This window comes from Macaca nemestrina, chromosome 8 (assembly GCF_043159975.1).
Source record: "Macaca nemestrina isolate mMacNem1 chromosome 8, mMacNem.hap1, whole genome shotgun sequence".
In the NCBI taxonomy this organism is placed as follows: Eukaryota; Metazoa; Chordata; class Mammalia; order Primates; family Cercopithecidae; genus Macaca; species Macaca nemestrina.
Genome location: NC_092132.1, coordinates 88,388,391 through 88,406,826, shown reverse-complemented (window position 1 = coordinate 88,406,826; position 18,436 = coordinate 88,388,391). Strand labels below are relative to the sequence as shown.

Here is an 18,436-nt window from a genome sequence, read left to right as displayed (position 1 = left end):
ACAGAGGCGATTTAATTCCATGAAATTAAAATGTACTGTGAAAAAACTCACCAGCAACCATACAAACACCTGATATTTTTTGGGTAGATGGCATGAATTTAAAGAGGATGCCAGGAGTTTAAATTTCCCCTATCTCACCAATGGTTATAGAAAGAAAGATTAACTGAAGACAAGGTAGGTAAAGTATACCACTCACCTACTGCCCTTTCATGAGTGTGTGCTTAAAATAATAAATGCAATTAAATATAAATATACATATATACATAGATAGATAGATAGATAGATAGATAGATAGATAGATAGATAGATAATCGAGATGGAGTCTTGCTCTGTCACCCAAAATGGAGTGCAGTGGCACAATCTCAGTTCACTGCAACCTCTGCCTTCCAGGTTCAAGCAATTCTCCTACCTCAGCCTCCTGAGTAGCTGGGATTACAGGTGCGTGCCACCACGCCCAGCTAAGTTTTGCAGTTTTAGTAGAGACGGGGTTTCACCATGTTGGCTAGGCTGGTCTCAAACTTCTGACCTCGGGCGATCCGCCAGCCTCGGCCTCCCAAAGTGCTGGGATTATAAGCGTGAGGCAATTACAATATTTTAAAAATACAAACCCGATACTCCAATGGGACTCCAATGGACAGTAAAAAATTACTTAGGCCTCTAAAAAGCATCAAGAAGTCATAAACTTCTTGTAATACTCAGGTATTTTCTGCCTCTATATTCAATTGTAGCCTAGAAAGTGTGCTTGGAAGTATATGGAAGGAGTGGTAGTGAATTCCAGAACACCGGCCACCTAGACAATCGAGGCTGGGGCAGAATTCACCAGCGTTCAGAGCAAGCCCACAGTCTCCCCAACCCTGCCATCTTTACATGCAGCTTTGTCAGGGAAGTACTAACCTGCCAAGTCAGTAAGTACTTTTTCCAAGAAGTCCTTAGGAAATTTAATGTGCAAAATTTCAGTCATGCAATATTGGAAATAATGTCAACTTATACTTAAGAACTATAGCTGAAGAAATTAAGATAATGTGGGTAATAAAAAGTTGCTCTCAATGGACTTAGAAACAGTTTGCCAGTGATGGAATGAAAGGTCTTGCTATTTTGAAGCTTGCTTTATTGATCCTCAAAAGAAACCTGAATTTTTTTTTTTTTTTTTTTTTTTTTGAGACGGAGTCTTGCTCTGTCACGCTCTGTCACCCAGGCTGGAGTGCAGTGGCATGAACTGGCTCACTGCAAGCTCCGCCTCCCAGGTTGACGCCATTGTCCTGCCTCAAGCTCCCAAGTAGCTGGGACTACAGGCGCCCGCAACCACGCCCGGCTAATTTTTTTGTATTTTTAGTAGAGACGGGGTTTCACCGTGTTAGCCAGGATGGTCTCCATCTCCTGACCTCGTGATCCGCCCACCTTGGCCTCCCAAAGTGCTGGGATTACAGGCATGAGCCACCGCACCTGGTCAGGAATGTCAATTTATACTTAAGAACTATAGCTGAAGAAATTAAGATAACGTTATGGGTAATAAAATCTTGCTCTCAATGGAATTAAAAGAAGTTTGCCAGTGATGGAATGAAAGGTCTTGCTTTTTTGAGCTTGCTTTATTGATCTTCAGAAGAAACTTGAAAAATTTTAAAGAGGCCTAACACCTACAAAACTTAAGAACAAAAGCCTGTGTGGCCTTTTCATTGTACCTTTTTTATTAGTGAAACTGGCCCAATTAACCCATAAAACTGATGTTTATGGGATTTTTTTCAATCAACATAGAAATTGACCCTCCTGGGCTTAAAGCTTAAAACTTACATTTGTCTTAGACCTAAGTTCCTTCAGGCCTCCCAGATGGAATCTTACCCAGTCATCCCAACCATCCAATGAGATGTCAGACCATTCATTCAATCACTTGCTGCCTGTTGACGCACTCCATTTTCTCACCCCTCCTGTTTTCCTTCTCTGCTATATAAACGTGTAACTTTAGTCAGGAATTTGGGGGGTTCAGTGAGATAGATTTGAGAGATTTGAGACTTATCTCCCATCTCCCTAACATCACCCAAATAAAGCCTTTCTTCCTTGGCAATACTCATTGTCTCAGTAATTGGCTTTCTGTGTGGCAAAGAAAGAGATCTAGACCAAAACCTCGGTGTTCAGTTAACAGTACCGCCTTTCTACAATTCTTTCCTTTCTTCCTTTGTTCTTTTCTCTATCCTCCATCTTACTTTTTAAAAATCTAAGAAAGGATTCAAGCTAGTTTTATAATATGTAAGTCACGTACATCTGTTCTCAAACAGATGACTTAAGAGTTGAAAATCAGATGAACTCGTAGAGACAGAAAGCTGAAGAGTTACTAGGAGCTGGCTCAGGGGTGGGGGCAGGGATCTTAGCAGTGGCTGGTGAGGATGCTGGAGAATGAAGAGTTACTATATAATGAGTATAGTTTGTTTAGAAATGATGAACAGGTTCTGGAAATGGTTCCAGGTGGTTGCATAACACTGAAAACATACGAAATGCCACTGAATTGTACACTTAAAAATGGTTAAAATGTTAAATTTTTCTGTGCTTTTTACAATGAAAAAAAAAAAAGGCTGGGGGGGGTTGGGGGCACAAAAAAAAGGAGATGCAGCACACCATCTCTTTTAGACATGACCAATTTATTCAGAGAATTCAAATTTCGTTTGGCAAAGTATATCGGGGCAGAGAGTTTGGGGTAATTATGTCATTGGAAGCTATCACATTATCTACAGCAAATTGCCTGGGGTAGTATCTGAAGCAAAGGCAAAACTTTTAAAAACTTAGTATGTGGGGGGTGATAATCATTAAATATTTGCAAATGTAACAAAACAAACAACCAGCTTATACAACCAAGGCACGAAACATGCTAATGCTAATAATCCTTTATTCAATTTAATTCAACACACATTAAGTACTTAATTTGTGCAAGAGACTGGGCTAGGTGCTGGGGTTGAGGTGGAAATACAAAAATCACCAAGATGCAATACTTCTCAAGAACTGTATAATCGAGTAAGAACACATATAGAGATGGTGCTTGCAGGTAAAAACTGCTCTAAAACCATGGGGAGGGAAGAGTTTACTTCCTCCCAGAGGGTGAAGTCAGGACCCACTTAAATTTGGTAGTGTGGTTGAGGAAGGCCATAACACGCTAAGTAAACTGGTGTCTAAGCATGTGATGGCAACAGCTAATGGTCTAGTTCCTCCATGGCTTTAAATACATGAAAGGGAAGAGTATTCAAAGGCATTTTAATTTATCTCATTGTTAGCCCAGTATAAGGCAGGATGACAAAAAATAAATAAAAGTATGAAGAGGCAGGAACACAGATTGAAAACTTCACTTCCTAGTTTTAGTGTAAACTCAAAACTTGTGCATATACATCTAGTTCTTGAAGTCCACATCGTCAAAAGGCAAAAACAAGAAAAACCAGTCCTAGCAGTGCCCTGTCATCATGGCAGAGCATTGTCTCTTCTGTGGGACCGAAACGGCTAGCTTTGGCTACTGCCGGTAATGGACAATACGGCACATGGAAATGTAAGTCCATAAATGTGCCCTCATAATGCAAGAATAAGAAAGGTGGCTACAGGAGATAATTTCAGTGATGGAGGGGATGAAACACTTTTTGGTTAATTGATGTAATGATGACTCACTATGCCTTATTTCCTATTTTTAAAAATACAGAATGAGCAAGTCATTCCTGAACAAAAATTTACTATGTGTATAACATACACCTCAAAATGAATTTTAAGGGAACATATTACTGATCAAATAACACAGTTTATGCTTTTTCAATTTCCACAAATTGTTAGTTATGATACTTAAGGGAACCCTTACAAACACAATATATAACAAGTCATTTTAATATTATCATCCTTAACTTCTGAAAGTTTGGCTTCTGTTATCTTATCTAGAAAGTAAACTACTTATAAATCTCATTTCCCAAAAAATTAATTCAACATCCAACCTTAAAAATAAAAATAAAGCTTTGCCAATGGTAAATTGGAATGCATATACCTGCCAGGCTTTGATGAAATAAAAATAAACAATTTACATAAGCAGTACCTCATAAAACCAAAGCCTCCTTTTGAAGTATAAAGTTCCATTCTTCCTGCCCTCTCACAACTGCCTATCAATTAGAATCCTCTCCCCCTAGGAACTGTACCGGTTTGTAATGTCATACACAAGTATTTTTTAACATTAATAAATTATTGATATGCTACCATAAATAAAGTCACTTTTTAAACCAAAATGACTGCAGAGGACTAACAGCACACTGAAATAATTTATTTAAAACTAAGATTTGCAAAAATGTGATCTATCCTGGTCTAATATTATTAAAATTAAAAATCAAAAGGTGAAATATTATTTCAGACCTATATACACCAAGATGCCAGTTCTTATAAAAAACATACTTTAGTGGTAAATGCTAGGTTATGCAAAAATAATTTTATTTCAATTTAATTTTAATGAACTTCCCCCAACTATAATATTAAAAACATCACAAGAACTTAAGTTTTAATGGCAAAAAGTTCCTATTTTCCCCATCTACTAAAAAGATTGTTTTCCCTTATTAACATACAATGCCCTATTGTTAAGGCACAACTTTTTTTAGATTAAAAATGAAACCATAGATTAGGTTTATTTTATACAACAGTAACAAGACAGACTTTTTGTAGGCATATAAATACATCTTAAATTCAATCAAGATCTAAAATGAAAAATTATTTTTCTTTCTAGGATCAATCAACACATAGCTGATAGGTGGTTACAGCTAGAATAATTTCAACAGTTCCTGTTTTAACCCGTCAGATTGTCTCCAGAAGGCCATCTTCAAAGTGTGATCTAAGAGAGGAAAGCTGAATATTTTCCTTTCTGCACTGGCACTCTACCTTTCTTTACTCATGCTCAGCTATCAGAGATGGCTGTCACCTTCAAAGCCTAAGTGATATCCAATTTTTGAATTCAACATGAGACAAGCACAGATACCCTGACCCTAGGGTGACCAGGGTAGATGTTTGCTTTGCATCCTCCCTGTTACCTGACCTCCCTCTAGCTTCTTTCTGACCCTCTTCCTAGCCACCACCCCTCTCCCTCTGACACAGTTCACAAAATATTCAAAGGGAGCACCTAACAAACAGGAAGAATTTGCACAACTGTTAATTAAAACATACAAACCAAAATGTTTTTGTTACTTCATTATACAGTATAAACAATCCACTGAATAATTACTGATTTAAAATCAAAAAAGAAACACTAAAATTGGGGTGACACATACCAAGACAAACATGACCATCTTGTAGGTCCTTGTAAATTCAACTGAACTGGGGATACAAGTAGGAAAACAGTAAAAGCAAGTTTCCTCAAGCATGTGTATCTACCCAACTCTCTTGTGTTTTTTTCTACATTTACATTCTTGAACAATGGGTAGAAATACTTTGTAAAAACACTCATGTTAGACTCGACAACGTAAAGGTTTGTGGTTTTGAAGGTGATTTTCCTTTACTTTCTGAGGAGTCTTTGTAATGTAATAGTTAACTAGGCCTCCTCCAGGACTGATCTCCCATACTAGGAACTTTACCAGAGCTTCAGATTTCAGCAGCCAATATCCAGAAAAATGTATTATCTAAAAGAATTTGGGAGTGAGAGTTGTGGGGGAAGCATCCTGGCTAAGAAAGAAAAGCAGAGATAAAGGAGAACATGAATGGGCAAGGGACATGGTCACAAGGTAGAAGAGATGAAGAGGGGCAGAGGAGGGGGACAGCTGATAGGTACTGAGATCACTGTCACTGCCTCTACTAAATGTGGTGCGTAAGTTATATTTTAAGGAAAAATTGCCTCAAAATAAGGGCAACAGTGAAGAAAAGACAAGGAGCTGGTGAGGTATGGGTCATTAAAAGTAAAATGTAATGACTTTGCTACTTTTCAGAAATAATTTTAATGTAATTCTGGGAGATTACATTACCCATTCATGAAGGTGTTTTACTAGTATGCTCTGGCACAATGTCTTGTATAAATAAATATAAATACTGTTCCTAATTCCGCAGTGTATATTGGCTTTTAAAAACAAACAATTTTAAAAATGAACTTTTTATAAAAGTACTTAAAAATCATTAGTAACTAGACTATACCCAACGTATTATAAAAATAATGTATTTAACTCTCAACTAATATCTTAAGTTTTGCACACAACACACACTCTTCACAAAGTCATTATCTATATGCAGATCAATAAAATAAAAATAAAAATAAAATCATCACTTTGGGAGGCCGAGGCAGGCGGATCACCTGAGGTCGGGAGTTTGAGACCAGCCTGACCAACATGGAGAAACCCTGTCTCTAACAAAATACAAAAAAATTAGCCGGGCATGGTGGTGCACACCTGTAATCCCAGCTACTTGGGAGGCTGAGGCAGGAGAATCACTTGAACCCAGGAGGTGGAGGTTGCAGTGAGCCGAGATCATGCCATTGCACTCCAGCCTGGCCAACAAGAGCGAAACTCCATCTCGAAAAAATAAAATAAAATAATTCCTGCTAATTTGAACTAGTTTGCTTCCAATTAAATCAGAGTTCCCATATAACATTGAAATTAAATTCCATTTTTTACTTGCCAGTCCCATTTCCCTAACTTTGACATACTACAATAAAAACAGATGCTTATACCACAGGACTCTGGCAACAGCATATACCTTTACCATCTGGCCATCTCTCCTGAAAAAGACAGTTTCTTCAGCTTATTGCAAAGTAAAAAAGATGAGGTCTGACTCTTTTCAAAATTCTCAAGTCCTATTTAAATATCAAGTGTTCCAACTACCAAAACTTTGAATTTTCACTGAAAAGGCGCACTAATGAGGCCCACCACCTTCTTGAATTTGGCCAGTTGTAAGAGATTGGGTGAAACATTTGTGTCATATTAGACTCAGTTTACTAATAAGAAAGTAAAGGGCTTTGGACAATGTAACATACAAACCTAAAGTATGCACATTCCACCAGGCTAGAATGTACATTCTTTGGTCAATTTTACTTCCAAGATAAGAAAATAAAAGGAAAGCTGCATTATGGTTAAAAAATTTAGCAAAGAAAGAAACCATGAGAAATCCCTCTCCTTATCAGTATGTTATGGAATACAAGGGCACTGGAGTCACATGAAATAATGGCATGGATAGTTTACATGAAGTTTCCAGATATCACATTGAGAGAAACCACACAAACCAATGAAAGATAGTTCACAAAGCAAGGTTCTAGTTACGGTAACACAATGAATATGTCACAACTTTTTTTTCTAACCAGACTGAATAGAAAAAAATTTCAACAAAAAGTACCTTCAAACTTCTCTATTTTAATCTGAAGGGAAGTTAAGAGAATCTCAAAAGTTACTACACTTTCAGTTTGGTTAGGCTAGATACATTTATTAATAGTAAAAGCAACCATGGCAAAAGCAACCATACTCATTCTTGATAATGAGAGAATCTTCTATATACAAACCTGGCAAATTAAAAAAACAATACTAAAAGTCTGAAAATAATGAAACCTAGTTCAATTCATGTAATGTCAAGTAACTTTCAATTGTAATAGAATCATTTAAATTCTTATAGTGCCTTACAGCATATTTTATCCTTATGAGAAAATGAACCAAAATTATAGTGCTAACCCTGCATCCTTAAACCAAACCTCACAAAGTTAAAGACTAAGTGTTGGTCAGAAGGAAAAGGATGCAACCATGCATCTTCCGTAGGGAAAATGAAAATAGACAGCAAGAGAGCAGAAATGCTGAACTCATGAGTACAAACACATTTATATCTTTATAAAAACAAAACAACACACACACATACACACAGAAATTATTACAATGCAAACCATCATGTATCTCTATTTTCTACCAGCTGGTGAACCTGTTATTAAAATTTCAAAGAAAAAATCAATTAAACTTTTTCTATTTTAATCCATAGAAATATTCAGTAACATAAATACAACATTTGTTGCATATTAATGAATGTGTGGCTTCTTGTGCTTTCCATCCAAATTAGAGGTAAAAATCCCCAATGACTTTATTTTCAATGAGATAAAGTTGTAAAGTTATATTAAACATCTACACAAAAATCAATCTTTCCTTCAACCGAATTCTATATGAAAGTACTAACAGTGAAGATTCATGATGTTGTGTGAAAATGGTGACTCATAACAATGTAGACTCAGCTACAGATTTTAATTCACAAATATATATATGCGCCTTGTGTATGACAACTGTATGAAAATAGTCTCAAAAATAAAGACAATACTTGAGACACAAAGCAACCCATTTTCCCTGATCTTGCATCCTATTACAGGGAAAATAAGTCTCTGATGCTTCATAAATACTTTAAAAAGTTCGGGATGGCCTTAACCATGCATAGTCTCCACCAATCCTTCGAAGCTTCCAGCATTTCAGGCTAACCATTTCAGCTGTGAAGAACTGTACCCTGTAATCAGTTATGCTTATTTATGTCCTGTCTTTTCTAGATCTGGGAGTTTTCTGACCAGGGCCTGGTGGTTCATTCTGATGCTAGCAAGGAGTCCCCCTTCAATGCCGTCTGAACCAGTGTAACTGATTTCTTCACCACTCAGAGTAGTCATATGCCCCCCAAGGGCTTTTAAGATGGCATTACCAGCACATATATCCCACTTTTTGATGTATGTCACATGGATATATAAATCAGCTTTTTCTTGACTCTTATCAGGCACATCCAAAAGTGCTAAAACTTTATAACCTAAAAGATAAACAAAGAATTTAGGTTATTATTCAAAAAATTTTAAGAAAGTAGCATACTTTTTTGATTAAGTATACTGTTAAAATAACAGGACGGGGTGTGCAGGAGCTTGCTGCAGTCTCTGCAACTGCTTAAGTTTAAAATTATTTCAAATTGAAACAATTTTAAAGTAACAGTATAAACATTAAACTCAGAACAAAAATACATTGCAAAGTAACTTATTTTTTATTTTATTTTTTTTGAGACAGAGTCTCGCTCTGTCGCCCAGGCTGGAGTGCAATGGCGAGATCTCGGCTCACTGCAACCTCTGCCTCCTGGGTTCAACCAATTCTCCTGCCTCAGCCTCCCGAGTAGCTGGGATTACAGGTGAGCATCACCACGCCCTGCTAGTTTTTTTTTGTATTTTTTAGTAGAGACAGGGTTTTTCCATGTTGGTCATGCTGGTCTTGAACTCCTGGCCTCCTGATCTGCCTGCCTTGGCTTCCCAAAGTGTTGGGATTACAGGTGTGAGCCACCGCACTCGGCCTGCAAAGTAACTTATTAAGCTAGTCTCAAATGTAACTAAATATATACCTATAATTTAAAATTTTTAAATATACATGTGGTTATTTTCTATGGAATGACACATTCAGTATGTGCCATTTTCTATGGAATGACATATTAAACACACAAGTTTTACCTAAATGTCTAAGTAGGCCTCATGTGAAAGAGAACTAACAGTAACACTACCACTCTAAAGCCTTTTTGTAATGAGGCAGAATTTTAAAATTAATAAAAAATGCAGAAGAAACTGGGTCTAGTTATCTCATCCCTACTGGGTATCTCATCCCTACTGGGTATCTGGGTATCTCATCCCTACTGGGTATCTCATCCCTACTGGGTATTCTGGACATTTTTCCTAACCAACCTAACAGAGAACCTCTAAGAAAATAATGAAGCCATATTAAAGAAGGCAGATATATAGAAAAGAAAATTAAAATTATTAGGCTTAAAAGTTAAAAAGTATTGGCCAGGTGTGGTGGCTCACACCTGTAATCCTAGCACTTTGGGAGGCCACAGCAGGCAGACTGCCTGAGCTCAGGAGCTCAAGACCAACCTGGGCAATATGGCAAAACCCCGCCTCTACTAAAAATAACAAAAAATCAGCCATGGTGGTGCATGCCTATAGTCCCAGCTACTTGGGAGGCTGAGACACAAAAATCACTTGAGCCCAGGGGGCGGAGGTTGCAGTGAGCCTAGATTACACCACTGCACTCCAGCCTGGGAGATAGAATGAGATTGTATCTCAAAAAAGACAAAAAAAAAAAAAAAAAAAAAAGGAAGTATTACTTCTCCCTTTATGTGTGCTGAGAAGATTTTCCAACACATTTGTTTGCTGACCATAATTTGCTATTAACGTGAATTAAAACATTTCTGACATGTTAGACAGTACCCATAACAGGAGCTGACAAACAGCCCCTCAAGCTAAATCCAGGTCATGGCCTGTTCTTGTAGGGCTCTTAAGATGAGAATTTTTTAAAAATATGTTCAAAAGTTCATTAAAGAAAATCAAAGAATAGTATGCAACAGAGACTGTATATGACTCACAAGGCTTGAAATTGTATTATCGGTTTCTTTTCTGAAAAACTAGGCTGACTAATATAATAGTACAGAATATACAGTAAGGTGGGTGGGCACTAGCCTCTCTTGCTCATCCCAGGCATGCAGGTTAAAGAGTTCAGGGGTGTTGGTGACTCAGGGATTAGCCTTTCTAATAATACTTACGATGACTCCTGGCGTCTTTCTGCCATATGAGGCATCTTAAGTGCTTGATCTTTCTTCCCCTCTGTGATATTCCCACAGATAAGATAATTATTTTGAAATCAGATTGCATAAAAAGCAATCAGTGGTAGATCTAATGGGAGGGAATATGCTTTTGTGTATTCAAGAAAGAGAAATCACTGTTGTGAGACTGCTTTTTTTTTTTTTTTTTTTTGAGACGGAGTCTCACTCTGTTGCCCAGGCTGGAGTTCAGTGGCCGGATCTCATCTCACTGCAAGCTCCGCCTCCCAGGTTCACGCCATTCTCCTGGCTCAGCCTCCTGAGTATCTGGGACTACAGGTGCCCGCCACATCGCCCGGCTAGTTTTTTGTATTTTTTAGTAGAGACGGGGTTTCACCGTTAGCCAGGATGGTCTCGATCTCCTGACCTCGTGATCCACCCGTCTCGGCCTCCCAAAGTGCTGGGATTACAGGCTTGAGCCACCGCGCCCGGCCGAGACTGCTTCTTTCTAATAAGAAGGGCAGAGTGACGAAACTTCCACCCTCGAGGTTACCAAACAGGAGACCAAGCCTGCCTTAAAAGTACACCATTCCTCCTCACTTTCTTCCCAAGCATGGACAAGCAAATCAGTCTCCTAACACAGCCTTGACCATGCCAGGAACATTCTCCAGGGATCATACAGGAAGAGGAACATACCAGCACCACCAGCTGGGATAATTGTAGTCTGGTTTCCAAAAGTCTGAAGAGCGACCTGTCTGACCATCCCTGAATGGGAACGAGACACAACGATCCTTGGGGTCTTCTCATTGTAGGAAGAGCGGGCTTTCACATTTGAACCACCATCTACCATTGCCCAAGCTGAAAAGCAAATATAATATCCATTAATGGCACTGAAGCTTTAAAACTAAAGGTTATATTCTTCAGAACCCAAAGTGCCATGTATGACTGACAAAATACTCTCTTCTAAAAAGTTATTTGTATTTTCCCCCAAAACAGAAAGCTTTATTTTTTTTTCAGAATACAAAAGTAATATATACGTATTTTTACATTAAAATGGACATGTATTAAGATGAAACTAAAAAAGGTCATGTTATCTTGCACAGCCAAAGACAACGACTATTAAATATTTAGCTTAAGGATTCCCATGCTCCACTGGCATGACACTGCAACTCCACTTCTCTCTGCATCTATCCCACTTCCTTCCCTCCCTTTCACAATTGTGATCCCAAGAGCACTCCCTAATAAACATCCTGAAGCTAATCTCCAGCTCCAAGTCTGATTCCTGGAGAACCCAACCTGCAACATAAGCACGACTAACTTCCCTAACTCCAGTTTTAAAATGCATTTTCTCCTATACTGCCTCCACTTCTATATACTCATGGTTTCAATTATTTGCATATTAGTTCAATCTCCTAAGTGACTTTATAAACAGAAAATAGTTGAAAGAGGTGAGTTAGGTTTACATATCAGCCTTATCAGAGAGTATTAAAGAAAAAGCCTTAGATTTCAAAAATAGAATAGAATTTTTAAAAGGGAAGGGGATGCCAGAGATGGCTTCAGATGTTTTTCTTGGTTTGGAAGTTTTCTTCACTGACTATAAAACTATACAAGAGAACAAACTTACTCAGAATTATCCCAATTAGATTGTTGTTTTAGCAGTCACTCACTACAGGGCAAGATATAGTCCACCATGGCTAGTAATGAAACCAGCTGCATCACCAGCTTATTTCTGGCTGCAGAAAAAAAAATCAAAAACATTAGCTGAGTTTGGGTTTCTGAGTTCCTCAAGAATGATGGCAGTCTCCTGGACTCCTCTCATACCTCCTTCTAAAAACTATACACAGCAACAAGAACAACAGACAGAAATACCCATGCTCTGTACCTACAGAGTAAGTAGGAGACAGAAGAGAGCTATCAACACAAACGTATGAGAAAGTAAGGGGTAAACACTGAAGATCAGCAGGATAAGCGCTGGAGCTGACCCTAGTATGGGGATTATAGCAAGAGCTTCACAGAGGTGCTAAGAGGTCAGATAACTCTCAGTGGCTGTAGGACTCAGATAATAGCAGCCAGGATTTCTCCCCAGAAGGAAGAGGTTCCATCTAAAATGGGAAGTACTGAAAAAGTCCTGAAACTTGGCAACAAAGCATCAAGAAGCACCTTGGAGAAGATATGGGACCAGAACTGTAGTCTTGAGAACACCCTCGTGGTGGCAAGGGAGGTGGTAATGACGTAAGACAAATTTTGGGATTTGGAAGGTAGCAACTAGAGCTGAAGAGAAGGAAGAGATTAAGATAGGGGCTTTATTGAAACAAAGTCAGATCAAACAAGAAAGAAGAGCTCTGAAAACCAAAAACCATACTGATAATGAAGATAAAGCCTTTCCCACACTAACAGAAATGAAACCTCCTGAACTGAGAATCATCCAAACTCCCTTCCTGCCACCAACCTTCCATTAATCCCACAACAGCTGGCCCAAAAGTATAAAACTGCAATGTGCACTGAAAAATATAAAAAGAAAACAGAGAGAACACAGATTAAAACATTTCAGGATACTCAAATTTCCACAATGCAGAGAAAAACCATAAACCAATATTCTAACATGATTAAAAATAATAAACAACAATATACTGAATAAATGCCATGAAACAAAAGATCAACAACTCAGAAAAGATGGGCAAACAACAAGACGTGAAATGGGCGCTCACATAACACAGAAAAGAAACTGAAAAAAAAAAAAAAAGAACAAAATCACTGCAGGCTTAGCACTAAATCACAGGACAAAGGGCAACAGAATTGTTCAAAATATGGCAAGCAATGAGAAAAGCAAACAGGAAAATGAAACAAGTAAACAGATAAAAGGGACTACAGAGAAAGTGATAGATAAAAAAACCAAAAAAGAGTCAACATACATATATAAGGAATCCCTGAAAAAGAAAAATTAATGGGATGGAGCTAATCTTTAAAATTACAATTCAAGAAAATGTCCCTAAAAAACAAAAGAGAACCTTAGTCTGGGCTCAGTGGCTTGTGCCTATAATCCTTGCACTCCGGGAGGCCAAGGTAGGAGGATCACTTGTTAAGCCCAAGAGTTCGAGGCTGCAGTGAGCTATGATCATGCCACTGCACTCTAGTCTGGGCAACAGAGTGAGATCTTGTCTCTAAAAAAATAAAAAATTTAGGAGAGGATCTAAATATCTACCCTGAGAGACATACTGGGTACCTGGGAAATCTGCCCAGAAGGCCAATTCTAAAAGACATCACAGTTATATCATTAAAGTTTAGTGAGTTGAACAGTGTCCTACCAAACTTCCTGTCCACTTCGAACTTTCAGATTATGAACTCATTTGGAAATAGGATCTTTGCAAATGTAATTAGTTCAGCTGAGGTCATCATGGAGTAAGGTGGGCCCTAAATCTAATGACTCGTGTCCTTATAAGCAGAGGAGACATAAAGGAGACTGTCATGTGAAGACAGGCAGAGATTGGAGTGACGCATCTATTGACTAAGGAATGCCAACAATGTCTGGAGCCACCAGAAGCTGCAACAGAAAACTTCCTCCAAGCCTGCAGAGAAAGCATGGTCCTACTGACTCTTTGATACCAGACTTCTGGCCTCCAAAACTTTGAGAGAATAATTTTCCATTGTTTCAAGTTTGTTGTAACAGCCCAAGAAAACTAATACAGAGTGAACCAAAGACTGTAATAACTAGCCAAGCAGTCTTTTAAGTATCAAGACTATAGACAAAGTTGTTAGCGTGTACTCAGGGAAGATCATGAGTTAGCTCTTCTAAGGTAATCTATTAGAAGACAAGCTTTATCAAACCAAGGGGTGACTGAGAAACTCTTAGCAAATGCATTGTTGGTTACCATTGAACAAATTTAACTGTGGATTTAAGAGGAAACCAAAGATGGGAATAAGGTAAAAGAATAAAGGTGTATAAATGGTTATCTCATAGTTGGCTGATCAAAGTTTAAGGATACCATTTAACTCTGACAAGCTGAACAGCAGAGTCGAAAAGTAAACATCAAAAAAATGTAACTGTCTAAAATGAAATGATGGTCAAGGCTAAAATATGCTAATTTCATTGCCACTTATAGTAGTGAACCAAGAGACAATGAGACAATGTCTAAAGAAAAGGACTACATGAGTATGTAAACAAAAAAGGATAAATAAAGGCATTAGTAAAAGCAACAAAAAGAACAAATTTAACTTAAAAATAGTAACAGTAGTTGTTTGAACCACACTGAACATATAAAATTCATTAAGATCTTAAGAATATTTTACAGAGAGAGAGCCTGTTCCTTCCTGGAAAAACATGTTCCTGCTGGAAGGGTTCTGTACTTTAACTCCTTACTCTGAAAATTGGTAAATAAAGTAAAATAATTAAACATTTATCCTGCTTTTCTAGAAGAAACATTTCAGGATAAACAAATTAATTCCAATTAATACAGAAAGTTCTCTATAGAAGAATTCAAGCTAATATATGTAGAAACAACAGAAATAGAAAATCTCATTTTATAACATCTTTAAGAGATCTTAAAACGATTATGCAAAAGGTTTAATAAAACTGGATCTCAAATGATGTCAAAATCTCTCTCCAGATTTACCTGCTAGTAGCAAAATAAAAATAAAAATTTTGTAACTAAGAGATCAGGTCACGAACGCTTTAATCATCTGAGCATCATTAATGGTAAGACAAGTATTATGTAATATGATGCAGTAGGAAGTATGTGAAAAATACTTACAATGTATTAATGACAAAAATGCTTAACCTCAATCCTATCAAGGATTCAGATCTAATCTGCACTTTATAAGAGGATATAAAAATAAAGAAGTTAAATGATACCCTGTGGAAACAATCAGACAAGTCCAAAAGACGGACTATTCTAAAGGAGAAATGACTTAAGCTTCCCAACATCAATGTCATGGGGGGCATAAGGGGGGCCTAGGGGTTGCTCTAGATTAAGAAACCTTAACTTAACAACCTATCAACCAAAATAAATGCTTGTTGGTTGACTGGATCTTGGTTTGAACTAACCAGCTGTAAAATCCACTTTAGCAGCAATTGGGGAAATGTAAATATTTGACGACATTAGGAAATAATTGTTAATTTTATTATATTAATATATTGTCCTTTTGTAGGAAATCTCCTAACTTGTTAGAGATGCATACTGAAGTATAAGGCTAAAATGTTTATTATGATCCTTGTAATTTTCTTTAAGGTACACAGGCTAAAAAATAGGAAAGCAAATATGTAAAACTGTTATCAACTGTTAAATCAGGATGAAGGGGTATATAAGCATTCATTATAATTTTATGTTTGTTGAAATTATTCATAAAAGTTTAAAAAAAAGAGAAAAAAACAAAAAAATCCTCCTTTTTATAAATATTCCCAAAACCAGTTTTACTAAGAAGTGAATTTACAATGCTTTATCTCTAGAGGTCAGTATTGTTGCGTAAGAGAATAAAAATATTATAGCATATCTCAGTACATACTACCAGAATAATGTAAGAATTGCTGACTTCATATTTTTAAAAATGTTCTTCATGTTACATAAACTCAATACATTCATTAGTAACACATGAACACAATTATTTCAAGTCCCTAATACAGTAGGTGCTTAAGGAAGCACCTGGACAACAAGAATCCTTTTTCTGGATTGAGTCCACTAATGCTTTGACCCTGAAGTCTGAAAGTACCTTGCCAGTAAGGGACTGCCTTTTAAAGTTCTTTGGGTATTGGACAATACCCCTGGTTACCCAGAACCCCATGAGTTCAGCAATAAAGGCATCAAGTGGTCTACTTGCCCCCAAATACTATGTCTCTAATCCAGCCTCTAGAGCAGGAGGTCATAAGGACCTTTAAAGGCTCATTATACAAAGTACTCTATGGAAAGGACTGCTAATACTAATAGTAGTGAACCCTGATAGAGAAGATCATTCAAAGTCTGGAAGGATTACACCACTAAAGATGCCACTGTTATAGAAAACCCATGAATTCATCAAGCCGAAAATAGTAAATTCCTGATGGAAAAAACTGTCCAGATGTTGTGCATGTCTCCACAAGATTTACAACAGAGGCAATCAAGAAAATCATGAAAGAGTGCGGATATTATTTTTAAAAGGTGGGAGGTAAAGGGTTTCAAAATAAGGATCTTGGAGACATTCAAGAGTAAATAGACACCACACCAGAGGAATTAACAGAAGATGACTTGATGGAGATGAGTGCTTCAAACCAGGGCTAGATGATGAGAAAAAATATGTAGAAGAAGCAGTGCCAGAAAATAAATTGATATTAGACAATTTGGAAGAAAGGTTCTCATTATTCAAAACTGCTTTTGACTTCTTTTATGACATGGACCATTTTATGATACAGTCACTGAAACTAAAGCAAATAAGGAAGGATTGGTACCACACAGTAAAATTTTTAGAGAAATGAAAAGTAAAAAAGTCAAACAGACATTACAACATATTTTCACAAAGTTACATCAAGTATATCCTGCCTCTCCTTACACCTCCTCCACCCGAGACAAGACTAATAATCCTTTCTCTTTCTCCTCCTCCTCCTCTGCCTATTCAATGTGAAGACAAAGAGGATGAAGATCTTTATAAGCGATTTCCCTCTTATTCAGTCATATATTTGCTCTTACGATTTTCTCAGTAACATTTTCTTTCCTCTACGTACTTTATTGTAAGAATACAGTACATAATAAATATACAAAATATGTGTTAATCAACTATGTTATTCATTAAGATTTCTGGTCAAAAGAAGGCTATTCGCAGTTAAGTTTTTAAGGAGTCAAAAGTTATACACAGATTTTCAACCATCAGTGCCCCAACCCCTGCCCTGTTCATGGGTCTACTGTACTACACTTACTTATACATTTATATATTACTTCATTAAAATACTATTCAAGCATCTCTTGATTCTAAGAATTTCAAACTCAAGGAATTAATTCTAATTAAGTCTGATAAAAATTTTTATAAGCTTTGCTCCAACTATTGCCAACAACAATAATATCTACTTCCCACTATAGACAAGTGTAGCTAAATTCTGGTAAACATACCCAATACTTAACTGGTATTCCTCCAACATCAACATACCGTCTGGATCTGAAAATAACATTCCAAGAGAAGGGCACAAGGCAAGCAAACATTCAGTGTGGGAATGGAAGGTCAACCCAACATAATTCTGAACTTACTATGTTAGAGAGTTTGCAGACTAGCAAGCACCTTTGTGTTCCAGCACACTGGGCAAGTTAGCTGCATTACAGAAGAATGGGGTATTATATTACTAATTTAAAAAGACATTTTTAGAAACCACTTTTTGCTAAGTTAGGGACGTTTGGCTTCTTTAAGGAGGGTAAGCCTACAGACAAGAGAAGAATATATATTCTTATTAAATAAAAGTTTCTAAAAAGGAGAATTTTATTATCCCTATTCTTCCCCCTAATACCTACAGATGTGAAAATCAATGCCCAGAGAATGTGAATCTATTTGCCAATCTAATATCAATTTTCTCTTCATTTCCTTTATTTAGCTTCCAATTCTCTTTGGAATAGCAGGCTCTGTTTGCAGCTAAGGGTGTCATGTGACATTCGGCCAATAAAATGAAGCAGAGGTTTAATGGATAGGACTTCAAGATATTTTTTTCCTAATACAAAGAATATAGGGTAGACCTTTAGTCTCTCTTCTTTCTCCCTTCTTCCTGCCTAGAACAGAGAACCATGGTAAATGAGAGGAGCCACCTTTGTGAACATGCAAACAAAAAGCTACATTCTAAGAAAAAAAGTAAAAAGAGAGGACTCAGATCCTTAAACATATTATGGAGTCACTAAAGCACACCTATGCTTTGGCCTTCTTGTTAGTTGAGAAAAAGAAACCCTTGTTGAACCACTGCAATCAGATTTACATTGTGTGTAGCTAAATGCCATCCTAA

General features: G+C 37.1%; 1 protein-coding gene across 1 annotated transcript in view; it reads right to left on the bottom strand.

Moving 5' to 3' along the window:
* Positions 1 to 2,611: 2,611 nt before the first annotated feature.
* Positions 2,612 to 18,436, bottom strand: part of BPNT2 (3'(2'), 5'-bisphosphate nucleotidase 2) — a 34,936-nt gene continuing 19,111 nt past the window's right edge. Inside the window, exons 4-5 of the mRNA XM_011742283.2 lie at positions 11,191 to 11,352; positions 2,612 to 8,733 (exon numbers count right to left, since the gene is read on the bottom strand). Of these exons, the coding sequence (XP_011740585.1) occupies positions 8,462 to 8,733; positions 11,191 to 11,352 (434 nt within the window). The 3' untranslated portion in view covers positions 2,612 to 8,461. The remainder of the gene's footprint in view (positions 8,734 to 11,190; positions 11,353 to 18,436) is intronic.